Source organism: Telopea speciosissima, chromosome 9, assembly GCF_018873765.1.
Source record: "Telopea speciosissima isolate NSW1024214 ecotype Mountain lineage chromosome 9, Tspe_v1, whole genome shotgun sequence".
In the NCBI taxonomy this organism is placed as follows: Eukaryota; Viridiplantae; Streptophyta; class Magnoliopsida; order Proteales; family Proteaceae; genus Telopea; species Telopea speciosissima.
In genome coordinates, this window is record NC_057924.1 from 16,247,973 (window position 1) to 16,262,289 (window position 14,317).

General features: G+C 37.2%; 1 protein-coding gene across 1 annotated transcript in view; it reads left to right on the plus strand.

The window, feature by feature from the left end:
- The first annotated feature begins 4,589 nt into the window (after positions 1–4,589).
- LOC122640699 (serine/threonine-protein kinase svkA-like) overlaps positions 4,590–14,317 on the plus strand; it is a 38,084-nt gene continuing 28,356 nt past the window's right edge. The window contains exons 1-3 of the mRNA XM_043833937.1: positions 4,590–4,833; positions 5,255–5,510; positions 7,450–7,506. Of these exons, the coding sequence (XP_043689872.1) occupies positions 5,416–5,510; positions 7,450–7,506 (152 nt within the window). The 5' untranslated portion in view covers positions 4,590–4,833; positions 5,255–5,415. The remainder of the gene's footprint in view (positions 4,834–5,254; positions 5,511–7,449; positions 7,507–14,317) is intronic.

The following is a 14,317-nucleotide window of genomic DNA, read 5'->3' on the forward strand; positions in this document are numbered from 1 at the left end:
TTATTAATTGCGGTAGATCGAGTTGTCACTAGATGATGACTGAACACCCCTGATAATTAACTTTATTGTTGGTCACTGCCTATCCATGCCTACCTTACCTTCTCTTTTCTAACACTATTCTCTTGTCAATGACTCCATTTGTGGTCTCTTTGCATTGGCCATGCATTATATATTTTGTATATTTCTTAATAAAGTTGAATTAAAAGCAGATTATGATTGTGAAGTATTGACAGGAGACAGACAGTGGATTAATCTATTTGATAGTTACTTACTTCTACCAGCTTCATTTCCTATCCATCTTATTCATTGTCATCTAGAGGGTGTGATGGACAAAATTTATGATGGCATTTTGTTTATCAAATTTTGGCCCTTGATCTCCCTATAAGCAGTTTATGGCAAAGAAAACCCTGGGAGTAGGAGTGGGGAGGGGGTGAGGAATGTCTCAAAACACGGAATTGAGGATTGAATTGATTAGAATTGATCCCAAGAACACTAGAATCAGTCATCAGATCTGAAATTTCAACGATTCTAGGATTTCTTGGCATGAATCAACCATCTCAAATTGGGATCGTTTATGGTTGATTTCAATTCATTCTTGATTTTTGAAACAGCGGAGCTAAATTTTTTGTGTATTATGGAAGAAAGTGTACCGTGTAAGAAGATGATCATTCATTGAGGAATTGGATCGTCAATTCTAGCCGAATTGAATAGAAATTGGCTAGTTTCGATTCTTGATTAAAAAACTAGAACGAATTTTTAGGGTTCAAACATATTTCAATCAAATCAGAATCAACTTAGGCCGATCAATTGCCGAGTCCGCTCCCTCAAACCTTGAGGAGAGAGAGAGAGAGAGAGAGGGTCATATATGTATATCAAGTGATTCAACCCCAAAGGTGTAGCTCAGTTGAGGGAGTGTGCCTAAATCGACATGCATCCTGAGTTCAACTCCCCTATTCTCTTGGAGTCAACCCCACAACTTCTATGGTTCTCATAGGATCCAGTGTTGACTCAATGCGCGTGTGTAGGGATGTATGTATGTACCCAAGGACTAGTGGACTCCCTTGGGGCTAATCCCATGGCTTCTATGGTTCTTATAAGATTTGATGCTGACTCAATACGCGTTTGTAGGAGCATATGCACCCAGGGACTAAGTATAAACATCATAATTTTATAATTTGTGGTGAGATTCTAAAGGTTTGTGGTTGATTTGTCACTATAAATATCACTATGTCATCTAACATGTTCATATTAGGGTAAGGGGGAGTTTATTATTACAACTATCTAACATGATGGTGACTGAATTCAGTCAATAGCCCAAAGATTTTTTTTTTTATTATTTTTTATTCTGGGGGGATGAAATAGACCAAAGAAAGTTGCTCACAAGTCTTTAGGAGTAATTATAGTTGTAGTGTTTTTTTGGTTTTTTTTTTGTTTGCTTGGATTTTAACGATCTCAATTTTTTCTTTTAATTTAAAAAAAAAAAAAAAAAAAGGGTTGTTTTTTCATGAACCTAAATCATTTGATGGAATTTTTTGGGCTTCAGCTTAATTGCAACGTGATAATTGTTAACAGCATTATGGAATGGGTTCGACCTAAACCCTAATTTCTCTTAATCTGGTGAAGAGAGAATCTCTTTATCTATAGAATCTGACCTTCTCTTATATTGGACTAAAGAGATAGGGGTAAGAGTAAATGATAATATTCACGTTTCTCAAAATCCAATCATAACATCCAATCACCATCGAAGAAAAGATTCCATTACAATGAGGAAAAATTGAATCCTTTTGGCATATGACCGTGCCTTGGAACCCGGATTATGTTTGGAAGCTAACAAAAAAAAAAAAAAAGGCAAAAATAATGATGCCACTATTGATGAGCTAATATGTGTGTCTCTCGCCCCTTTTTCAAAAGGAAAAAGAAAAACTTGAGATAGGAAGGGATCCAAGAGGTAGGCCTGTTTTTGCATTGGCTGGAGGGTTACAAAATCGTGATCTTATACACATGGAGTTTTGTGCTTTAAGGACTGGTTTATTGAAGGCTAGAGCCATGCAGATACAATAGGTGCAGGTGCGTTCAAACTCTATGGTGGTAGTGCAAATGATTGTGGGAACGTTTCAATCACATTGGGAATTTCTATGGTTACTTGAGGAGATTTGGAGTTTATGTGATAGTTTTTGCAGTTGTAGCTTTAACCACCATGTTAGAGAGATTAATGGTTGTGCAGATTTCTTAGCAGGTATTGTACACCATGTAGAAGAGGTTGATTTTAGTATTTTTGGTCTTCCTGAAGCACTTTCCACTCATATTAGGAATGATGCTTCGGGTATGACTTATTACAGGTTGTAAGTTCGTTATATATATACTAATATAAGCTCTTTTTAACCAAAAAAAACACTTGATTATCATTTACAGATGTGATACAAGGCTCCATCAACCACGGAGAGGGATTTGGTCAACTATCGTGACAAATAGATAGAGCCTTCCGAGCTAAGGAATCCGCTATGGAATTAGCTTCCTTAGGAATATGACTAAACTCACCGTCCAAAACAATAAGACAAGTGGGTGATATCCGCAACAATCGTTTGGTTGTATCATTTACAAAACAATTTCAATTGACAAAATCTCTAAAAGAACCATCAAACCATAACCTTAGGGGCAAGTCAGGCTGAACTTGTAGTGGAATGCTGTTTGCCATTGCCGGTGCAACTTTTGTTGGAGGTTATTGCCTTGGAGAATACTAGACTTGGTAATGTTGGGGCCATTTGGAATTATTCATTCACAATTCTTATTGGAGGAAGTGCAAGACATATCATTGCACATATTACAATCTGATGATCGGTTGGCTTTTGATTAATGATGTAAAAGGATTGTAGGAAATCCGTATTTGATTAACGTTTGTATCTGTTTCGGAGAATTAGTATTCGAAAAGGCGTTTTCCAAAGGCCGTTTGTATCTGTTTCGGAGAATTAGTATTTGAAAGAGCGATTTCTAAAGACGAATCCATTTGGAAGTTATATTATCCTATTATAAAGATGTAATTAAATAATAATTTTATAATGCCAATTCATAATATATTACATGTAAGGGTGTCAATTTAGGACCGAAATCGGGAACCATCCCAATACTGTCCCACTAAAATCCGGTACCGGACCGTCCCATTTACTAATGGGACGGTACTGGTATCTGATTTTGGAATCGAATGATAAATGGAACGGGACGGTTTTGGGACGGGATTCCCAACAGTACTAGTATCGAAATACCAATTAGGTACCGGATGGTACCGAAACTACTAGTATCATTTGAAAAGAAAGAATATATAAGATCTTTTTTTTCTTACAAAAAAAGAAAGGGTATAAGAATTACGTCTCTTTAGGGTTTCACTAATTGCCTTTTAATTATAAAGAGGAACAACAGGTCAACAACCGTAGCTTAAAGTCTCTCCTCACAGAACCTACTACAGTGCTACTCCCTCCTCCCTCGACCAACTACATCTACCAGATTCTTCATTTTTGCACTTCGTACTGCGTACCATATTACCATGTGACATGTGTGATAAATAGAGTTTTGTTTGGGAAAATCAAAGAGGAAAAACAACGGGATTCTTCCATTTTGTAGGGCTTCTCTAAATTTAAAAAAATGAGAAGCTTATTACATATGATATTAGGGAGTTTGAAGAAGTAAAACTATGATTTCATAATTTAAGTTGCTTTATAAAAAATAGTAGACAACTTATATTTCATGATAGTGAAAAAAATTCCACAACACTAATAAACCCGCCTTGTTAGAAATAATTAAACTTCTTCTCCCTTTTTCTACAGTGCCTAGAACCTTTTAAAAATCGGTACCGTCCCGGCCCGTTAGTAATCGGGACTGAGATCTAGGTTTGGTCCCGTTAACTAAATGGAACGGTATTGAGATTGACACTTTTAATACCGGTACCGATACTGTCCCATCCCAAATATCAGAAACCGTCCCAATTGACACCCTTAATTACATGTAATTAAATAATAAATTAAATAATAGACGACGATTCATGAAGACATCTATATAATTTCAAATGTGACACTTCAACATGAACCCTAGTGGGTAGTGGTTCAGTCGTTCAACATCAACCTTAGTCTAGTTTTGTATTCTTTAATTTTACTCCACTTAACATAGGCAGCTAATGATGTAAAATCTGATTCAAATTGTATCCCTAAAATGATATCCGTATTTAAAAATTGATTTCTGAAAACAATCTCTTCGCAGCCAAACAAATATGAGTAACGGATATGGATACCCCTAATTGAATACGAATGCGAATCTAATTTGGATTTTTAAATACCAGTTTACATACCTATTTCCAAAGTCTCTGCACGAAAGCCAATCGAACGTGAATGCGGATAGTGCAATATCCGATTCATATTCCATCCGTTTACTTCTCTACTTCTGATCTCCTGGAATTCCTATTAATCCTTATCTTATGCTCATCCAAGTATTTTCCTTGGCGAAGTAACTGATGATTGGATCTTAGATTAATCGTTAGCCCTAGATTATTAAGTGGGACCCATGTCATCACAAGTAGGGTAGACGGCTCTATTACAGTCCTTCTTTCCTGACACAAGTCTTTCTCCTCCAATATTCTTTCTTTGTTGGTTCTGTCGAAGCAAAAAAGCCTCTTTGCCACGCCGAATGAGAGAAACACAGAGAAGGAGCGACGTGGAGTAATGGCTACTGTGGCTTCTGCTTGAACAACTTCTAGATCGGTACCCTTCACTGCAATAAATCTAACAGAGACAGAAATATAGAACAACGGGAGAAGCCGGGCCCTTAGGCTTAGATTCTCATTTTCAGGTAACTTTTGATTATATATCCTTAATAACTGCTCAAAGAACTTGGCGATCTCGAAGTTCCCGTTAATTGTTGCTATCCAAAACCTGACGGCAAGATTCCATGGTTTCGTTTCCGCTCGACTTATGTCTTTTTCTATCTCTCTTTCTCATGTTCTGCCGCGATTCGGTGGAGCGTCGCCTCAACCTCTCTTGTTTCTACCTAACGGACTTATAACCAATTGAATTCAGAACTAATGCTTTTTCCTTCGAGTCTGAGCTACATTTGCATTTTACATTTTCTTCATCATTCATAACTCAATTCAAATTGTTGGTCCGTATAATTATGCTGGAAAGAGGCATGGATTGATTCATCTGACTGCTCACACTATTTCAGAGTTTGGTCTTTCGGTCTGGGACTGAATTAAGTTTATGTTGTTGTCCAGTTTCAGATGCAATGCTGATTCTGTGTTGTGACGAGGAGGTTGTGGAAGAGGCATTTGAATTGGGTCACTTGCCTGGTGTCATTGTGTTCTGGACCTCAAAATCATGTATTCTATACGTTTAGGCAGTGAGAAGGAACATTTGAAAGAGTTTGGGTGTTAACATGGCTGATGCAGCAGCGATAGCGGATGCCATTGGATCTAGATTTAGTTCGCTGGAGCTGATTGGGAGAGGATCGTTCGGTGATGTTTATAAAGGGTGAGTACTAGTTTTCCAATTGACTATTGGTTGATCTTCATTGATGTTTACTACTTATATCTTCGCAGCAAGACTGAATTATTAATTGAACCTGCAAATTTTTTTTTTAAACTCTGTGCCCGTATCCAGTTGATTCATCACTGTCATCCGTGATTCCTTTGAAACTGGACTTATGCCTTTCACTATTTCTCTTGCATTTCTATTGTGATTTTGTTGGGTGGGTTATAGGGGAAGAAGCTAAATCATGATAATAGAAGACAACTTAGTCCACTGGCATCACTTTTCTTCTACTTGTAGCCAAGTAGGTGTTCCCTTTGTCACAAGGCAATGTACTTTCTTTTTTCAATGGTGAAGGTGAAATTTTATGATACTAAATAGAAAAGGGATGATAATGTATTTACTTACTGGAAACAATTGGTTGCAATGAGTTGCTTATAACGCTAGGCAGTAACCCAAGTAGAAGAGCTGGAATGATCGTCTGATATTCGCAATACGACATTTGATTTCTTGAATCAGTTCTTAGTCTTGTCTATCAGATATTTTATGCATTAAGCACTTATGATACCATGATGTCTGTATGAGGCAACAGTAGCAGTACCCTGCTTGTATGAAACTGACTGGTCTACACTATATGGCATGCTAATGAATCAAACATATCCAATATTTTCGTACATCAGGAAATCATTTTATGCTATGATCTGAAGCTGTGATTGTCTGTTAGACTTAAAGAACTCTCCTTCCTATATTTCAAATATGTTATCTTCATTTGTATAATGCATCAAATATTATGCTCTCCGATGGCTTAATTTGTGACATTTCAATGTTGAAGTGGAGAAATATACAATGATACCACATTGCCAAATCAAGCAGTTTAAAAATCGCCTTTGTAAATTGTAACCTATTTTTTAAACTTTATGTTCTATAATTTCATTTAAATGTAAGGTCTTTAGTTTTTCAAGTTTCATACTTTTTGTACCAAGTTCGCAAAAAATACAACTTATTATATCTTTCCAACTTAAAACTTTGTTCAGTATTATATCTAGTCACTGAACAATGATAATTATTCTGAAACATGTCACTTTGAATTGGCATCTTATCCAATACATAAGTACAATTTGATGCAACATGTAGACTTGAGAAAAAAGAAACCAATATGTGTTTCTGTCATCAGTTCATAGACTTTTGAAAATGTGAACTTTGGACTTTGGAGTACAATTCCTGGTTGCTATTTTCGTATCTGTGTATCATAATTAAGTGGCTTTTTTTTTTTTTGGATAGGCAAGTGGCTATTCTTTAATGATTAGTTCAATGACTTCTTGTACCTATTATAAAAAATTAGTATGCATGCACTGTTTGCAGTGCAGATGTTTGAGATCTGGCTTACTGAATGGAACTCAGTTGCCCGGTGGAGCTAAAGTTAGTTGTCTTTGTGTCTAGCACTTATCAAAGTCGGGGATATTTGCGCCATTGTGAAATTAGCTACCTAAGGACCCTTGTGGATGCTGACTGGTACTTCAACTGTTTGGTTTGAGTCCAATTGGAGAACTTTGCTTTGTTTGTTGCTTTTATTACTTGCTTTTAATAATTTATTGTTGAAATCAGCACATAGAATGTTGAGGATTGGCTTTCTTTTCCTCCATGATATGATAGATGGTGTATCCGTGTATTAAGCCCTAGTCCATGTGTTGTGCTAAGGTCAGTGATCTAATAAGTTTGTACATATTAATGGTCAATATCTTCATTTTCCAAGAGTACAGAAGAATTAGATGGCACTTTTGCTACTAATTGCGGAAGATTGTTTCTGCACTAGTTCATTTGCTTTATGAATGCCAACTTTTGTATGAAGTAGCTGTGCCAATCGGTATGGTTATTGCATTTTCATAATAGTTTATGGCTTGGCATTTTTTTAGAGTTCCCTGATAATTTTTTTATTTTGCAGGTTTGACAAGGAGCTGAATAAGGTTGTTGCCATTAAAGTTATTGATTTAGAAGAAGCGTGAGTACAAATATTGTTTTATTTTTAAATCAGTGTTAATTGTCTTCTCAATCTTGTCACCGAACAATGTTTTGCAAGGTTCCTGACTTCCAGCGTATGCAATTATGCATTAATTTCTAATTCTATTATTTGTAGTTTTACCATCCATCAACCTTAGGATGGATGAATAGGCAAAAACCAAAAATAAGCTTGTTCAAGTCATGTAAGATGTATATTCATTTACTTAGTGATGGTATTGCGAATAATTTACAATTTTATGTTGGCCTCAAGGCCTTGTCATGGTTTTCGCCATGGTTTTCAAAAATCAGACTGGACCAGGCGGCCAAACCATGTTCAAATGGAAGCAGTTCATATAACCTAAGAGTTGCCATGTGATTCAAATAATTTTGAGGTTGGGAAGACTATGAGTACCATGTGGTATTAATCAAACTTGTAAAGACTTAGATTTCATTTTTTGTCCCTATTTTTGGGAAAGTAACTGCATAGATAAATGAAAACATAAGTAAATGCTTCTGGAATAGAGTGACAGTACAATGATATCAAGCTTACATCAATTCCAAATATATAAGTACAGGAAACAACTTGTTGTCACCAAAGTGGTGAACTAACAAGTTGTACTGCCCCTTGTCTTATTTTCAAAAGTTATTTAATGCAGGGGGAAAAAAGGAATTTAAAAAATTAAGTCATTTAATGTAGCATTTAATGCAGTTATTAGGTGAAATGACAGATTTACCCTCATTGGAAGAAAAAAAGTGTAGACTCTTGCTATGCAAGCAAACTTAAGAGTCAAAAGGATAAAAATATTTAGATTCTTGCTATGCAAGTAAACTTAGAGTCAAAAGGATAAAAATATTTGTGAAAATTGATATCAGTCATATCACCACGAAATAATCAACTACTTATAAGACTAACCCTGGATCCTTGCCCCTGAGAAATAAATAATTACTTTCTGCCCGAATGTCCTATTTACAACCCAACAAAGTAGGGGTTCTAGTGGAATAGAACAAACTATGTCGAGCCAAGAGCATCATTATTCCTTTAGAAAATGGTGGATGTAAGAATCCACAATGGATCATGTCCTTCAAGTCTGCAGAACCGGTTATGAGAGTTTCTTCTTAATCTTCAGCAGAGTGAACAGAATTTTTTTTTTTGTTGGGGGGGGGGGGGGAGTGTGGGGGTGGGGACCTAGTTATTAATAACATTAGGCATCTGTCCACAAAGGCAAAGTTGACCAAAGGTGGTTCTATCATATACAATGAAAACAAATGACTGTATCAAAGAGGAGTTATATGGTCCTAGTTGAAGGTGTTACAAGGAAAAAGGGTAGGCCTAACATTACATGGCTGAAGGAGAGAGCACATGAATGATTATGATTTGATGAAAAATGTGGCCCTAAGTAGACTGTAATGGTGGAAGAGGATCCGTGTAATTGACCCAGGTAGTTTGATGAGGCTTAATTGAGCTGGTACATTAACTTAATTTTGATGCTGCTCCTCTTTTCCAAATGTTTCTTTTTTAATCGCTGGAGGAAATGATAAAAAAAAATAAGTACAGGTCAGCTCCAGTAAGAGCAGGGAAAAGTTGGATGGATGTGAAGTAGAAGAGTATTTAGAGGTAGATCCAGAGACATTATAGTTGTCAAGGCGACCCAAGGCGGTAAGGGGTGCCTAAGCGCTTAGACAACTAGACGCCCGCATAGGCTACCAAGGCACGCCCAAGTGCTATTTTTTTTTTTTGTTTCCCCTCTTTTCTGACATTATTTAGTATGCTACAATATATATCATCAAAAATCAACATTAAGCCACATCAAGTCATAAAAAATCAACATTAAGTCGCATGAAGTCATCAAAAATCAACATTAAGCCACATCAAGTCATAAAAAATCAACATGGACCTAGAATACAGCAGGACTGAAGAAGCAAGCTATTGACCGTTTGAAACAATCAAAACATACATTTGGTTTATGCTGTTCTTGGAAATGATCATTGTCCTGGTATACCTAGTCTCACATTTGGTTTATATTGTTCTTGGAAAATATGATCTTATCTATAAGTGATTAAACTGCTCTCGATTTAGAGAAATATTCTTGCTCTCTAAGAAGTTTGACTAATCAAATGATTTTATTTTTACATGAGACTTTTTGTATTAGGTAGAAGAGCACAAATCCAAGATTGCTTAAATCTGATTTATATTGAACGAATTATTTTCCGGTCAAATTGGTGTGTACGAATGCTGTTAAAATCGCTCTTAATGAAAATATTTTTTAGATATCAAAACAAATGAATATTATACACTTTTGGTTTTTAACAATGTGATACCATATTAAGATTTATGGAATTTTTAAATTTGAGAAAAACCCCAACATTGGAAAGTTGAAAATTTCACCTAACGCCAAAAATCCAGTTTTTGTTCTTGAACTCAGGGGTTGACATTTTATCCTTTTGGAATTTGATTTTTTAACTACTATTATTGGATTCAAATAGGGGTATTTGCTTATTTATGACTAATATCTTAAGTAAATGAAAATTTCACCCAACTCCAAATCATTTACTTAAATTATATTTGGCATAAATAAGTGCAAGAACCTAGTTCGATACCAATTAAACTAGTGCAAGGTGCCTTGCACGAAAGGTGACAGTCTCCTAGGCCCATAGAAATCCGCCTGGATGTCTAGGCGGTGGCAACTATGGTATTAGGTAGAGCACAAAACCAGCTTTCCACCAAACCCAAGGTTGCTTAAATCTTATTTATATTGAACGAGTTATGTTCCGGTCAAACCTTATTTGGTGTGCACGAATGTTGTTTAAAATCGCCCTGAATGAAAATAAATTTTTAGACTTCAAAACAAAATATTATTTTACCGCTCTTTTGGTTTTTAGTGATGTTTTGGTATAATAAGATTTATAGAATTTTTAGATTTGAGAAAAACCCCAACATTTGAAAGTTGAAAATTTCACCCATCGCCAAAAATCCAGTTTTTGTTCTTGAACTGGGGATTGACTTTTTATCCTTTTGGAATTTATTTTTTAACTATTTTTATTGGATTCAAGTAAGGGGGTATTTGCTTATTTATGAATAATATCTTAAGTGCCAAACTTGGTTCGATATTAGTAAAATCAGAACCTTGCACTAAGGCAACAGTTGCCTAGACCCCAAAAAAACCACCTGGACGCCAAGGTGATGTCTAGGCAACGCCTTAACAACTATGAGAGACATTCTGGCTGGCCTAGGAAGCAGCAACAAAATCTGGTCAAGTTAATAAAGCTTTGGGGTTGTGTGGCCTGGAGGAAATGAACATGCCTTTAATAATTATTCTTTCATTGGAATCAAGGCTGGCGTGTGATGCAGTTGCCTTGGCCTGGCTGGACCGAAATGGCCCTCTTTGGAAGCCTAAACAGAGACGCAACCGGGCCAACCTGGTTTTCTGGTGTAAAGGGGGTTGGTTGATGATATAGGGTGCAATCTTGTATTTTCTTTTTAGTCTATACGGGTAGGTAGATTATGTAGGAAGTGTTTTGGTAGTTTCTTTATTTGAAGCATTGCCTAATTTGTTTAATTTCTATTTTAATTGGGTTTCCATTGCTATGTCTTGTCTTTTTTTTTTTTTTTTTTTATAAGTTGGGTTATCAATTTGTTCTTTGTGCTTATTGAATATATTCCAATTCATCAAAAAAAGAAAGGAATTTGAATGAATTGAAAGAAACATTGAGTTGTCTGTTGTGGTGTTGCATCTCTTTGTTAGCCAATAGCGAGTTCTTCCTCTATTCTCTCATCTTTTCTTCTTATTCCCCTCCTTTCTTTTCCCTGGGATTCTGGATTTTCCTTTTCTCGTAACCCTTCTTCCTCTACTTCTTCTGTTCTTCATCTAATTCTTCCTTCTTCTATCTTGTTGTTCTGTTCTGTCCCTCTGTCCTGGCATACCGCAGGTGACGTAGATACACTACCTTGGACCAACCCAAACCCAGTTGGGTATCCAGATGGAGATGAACCGGGTCCAGATACAGTTTTTTGGAATTTATGTTATTTGGGGAGCTTTTAGTTTATTTTATTCTCTTTATTTTAGAAGTTAGTTAGGTAGGATATTTGGTTTCCGAATTGTTCTTGGTTTCCTAGTTAGAGAGTTGGTCTTTATGTTTAGGAGTCTTTTATTTCTCTTTATATATGATGTAATTCCCCATCGTTGGAGACAGTTTTGAAGAATGAATTGAGTTTATGGGTTGAGTGACCTGAGGGTTGTGTGCATGTGCAGTCTCCCCCCCCCCCCCCTCAACTCTGATTTTTCCCCAGCTTCCTCTCTTCTCCTAACCGGCCCTCCACCAGCAGGTTCAGCAAGTGAGACATCGAACCTCTTCGGTTCTTCGCTAATCAGTTCAACAACCTAAGGTGTGAATCCAGGCCTTTGGGCGACCACCCTGCAAAGCCCTAGACTGGATTCTTACTGGAGCTGTGAGGTATTGACTGGAGAACAGAATTGGTTTCAAATCTCTATCACCAGGTTCAGCTTGCAGAAAATAAATATTCCCATGCGTGATCTCTTTGGCCTGATGTTGGTAGTTCTTAAGAGGGTTAGGACTTACAAAATTGTATCTAAAATTTCTGATAAAAAAGCACTCTATTGAGTGAGCTTCATCCATCAAAATTGAGAGAGATCTCTGCTGGTTTATGTTAGTTTTCAAAGGTTAAAGATAAGTTCTTGTCCCTTCTCACGATATATTATCTTAACCCTTATTTCCCATAGTACCCCTTCCCCCATCTTTTACAACAAACTCAGCCTTATCCCAACTTAATGTGGTCAGCTACATGGATCCAAACAAAAAAAGTAGGGGAAAACAGAGGTTAAAAAAAAGGATGGAGTAGGAAAGAGGACTGCCTAGTAAGTCAGGAGAATCTTAGCTAAATGGGTCTACTACATGGATCCTTGCCCTCCAATAGGCTCTATCTGAGGTCATACTAGGTACAATCCCTAGATTATGTATGTCCTTCCTCACAACTTCTCCTATGGTCATTTTAGGCCTGCCCCTAGCTCTTTTAGCACCTTCAATCGGGATCAACTCAGGCCTCCAATGAACGTGACCATACCACATCAAACAACTCTCTCGGAGCTTATTATTGATCGGGCAACTTCCAAGTCAGTTCTTAACATCCTCATTTCTGCTACACATAGCTTCTCAACATGACACTTCTTAACTGCCCAACATTCTGCCCCATACATCATAACCGGTCGAACAACAGTCCTGTAGAACTTCCCTTTAAGCTTTAAAGGAATACGTCGGTGACATAGCACTCCGGACGCACCTCTCCACTTCATCCATCCCACTTTAATTCTCTGTGAAACATCGTCCTCTATGTCACTTTCTTTATTTATAATTGATCCCAGATATCTAAAATAGTCACTTTATCAGAATCCAATACAGTATGACTAAAGTGTGCTCCATCTTCGTTCTACTAATACTAAAGCCTCTTGTTTCCAAGGTAGATCTCCATAGCTATAACTTAGCGTTAATTCTTGCGTTCCCCCATCTTTTATTCCCATTAAATTGTATTTCCTTATTCTTCCAAGAATACCCTTCCCATTCATACGTGCTTTCCCTATTTACTTGTTTTCTTTGTGGCCTTGACTTTCACAGAATTACAGCACTGCCACTACTGGCATTATTTGAATTTTCACTTATTATTTTATATTTATCGAGTGCTGGACAGTGATACAATTTACAGATTTGCCATTATTCATAATACTTGGTTTGTTTACTGTTTGGATGGGCCCAATAGCAATCTGATCTGGGTTCAGAACCCCGGATTGCACCACTGTTGTTGTCTGGAGGGTGTGTGAAAAGTACATCTTCTCATACTTTCCAAGTGTTCGGTTGTTAGGAGAAAACCCTCGGCTTTTGCATCTTTCCCATAACTCCCACAACCTCTCAAATAAGCCATAGTACAGTCAATTTTTGCTATTTCCGTTGAGAAAGTTTCCAAGCTGCGGTGATATGGGGCTCCATCAGCCACATTTGTGTTGGGGGTAGGATATCTTGTATTTTGTTGCATGGGTTTGTGGGGGAACATTTTTAGGGTTTACATGGGGGCTATTAGGGTTACTGGGAATTCTTTGTAAACACAGAGAGGCGTGAGGAAGAGTGCTTGGAACCTTTTCTCCATTGTTAGTGAAAACTGCTCTCATCTCTCTCGTGAACGTAGGGACCTTGCCGAACGACGTAAATCCTTGTATTGTGCTTGCATGTGATTGTTTTTTCTTTCCGTTTATTGTGTTTTCTGGATCGTGAATGGGTTTCAGTTTCTACAATTTGATGTCCCATCATTGTGATTTGAATGATACCCAAGTTGACCCCTTTTGATGAAACTTCGACCTGCAACCAGACTCTTTGCGGCTGCTGTTTTGCTGTGTTGGCTGATAGTCAAGTAGTGGCATAATTGGCATCCAGCGCCAGAGACGCATGGAACTGAGTTGTTTGTGTTCATCTCCTCCTCTCTCTATATTACCTCTGATTTTGGTCACAAACCACATGTTGCAGAACCTATCTTTGTTACTGATAATTGTTGTGATCTCAAGAGTCGCAGGACCCAATATTGGCCAATCTCAGGGAGTACTCCCTCTCCATTCTGACCAGCATCTTTCTCTCTCTCTCACGTATGTTCTCAAAGACTGGATCGACCTTGTAGAGCTCCTCTTCTAGTTGAACTCCTTGCAGAATCTCTTTATTTTCTGTTGGGGTGGGGGGAAGGGGGAGGAGGGGTGTAGCAACGGGGTATTCTTTCTGTTTGGTCAGTGTGGTTTTTTACACCTTTTCTTTTTCTT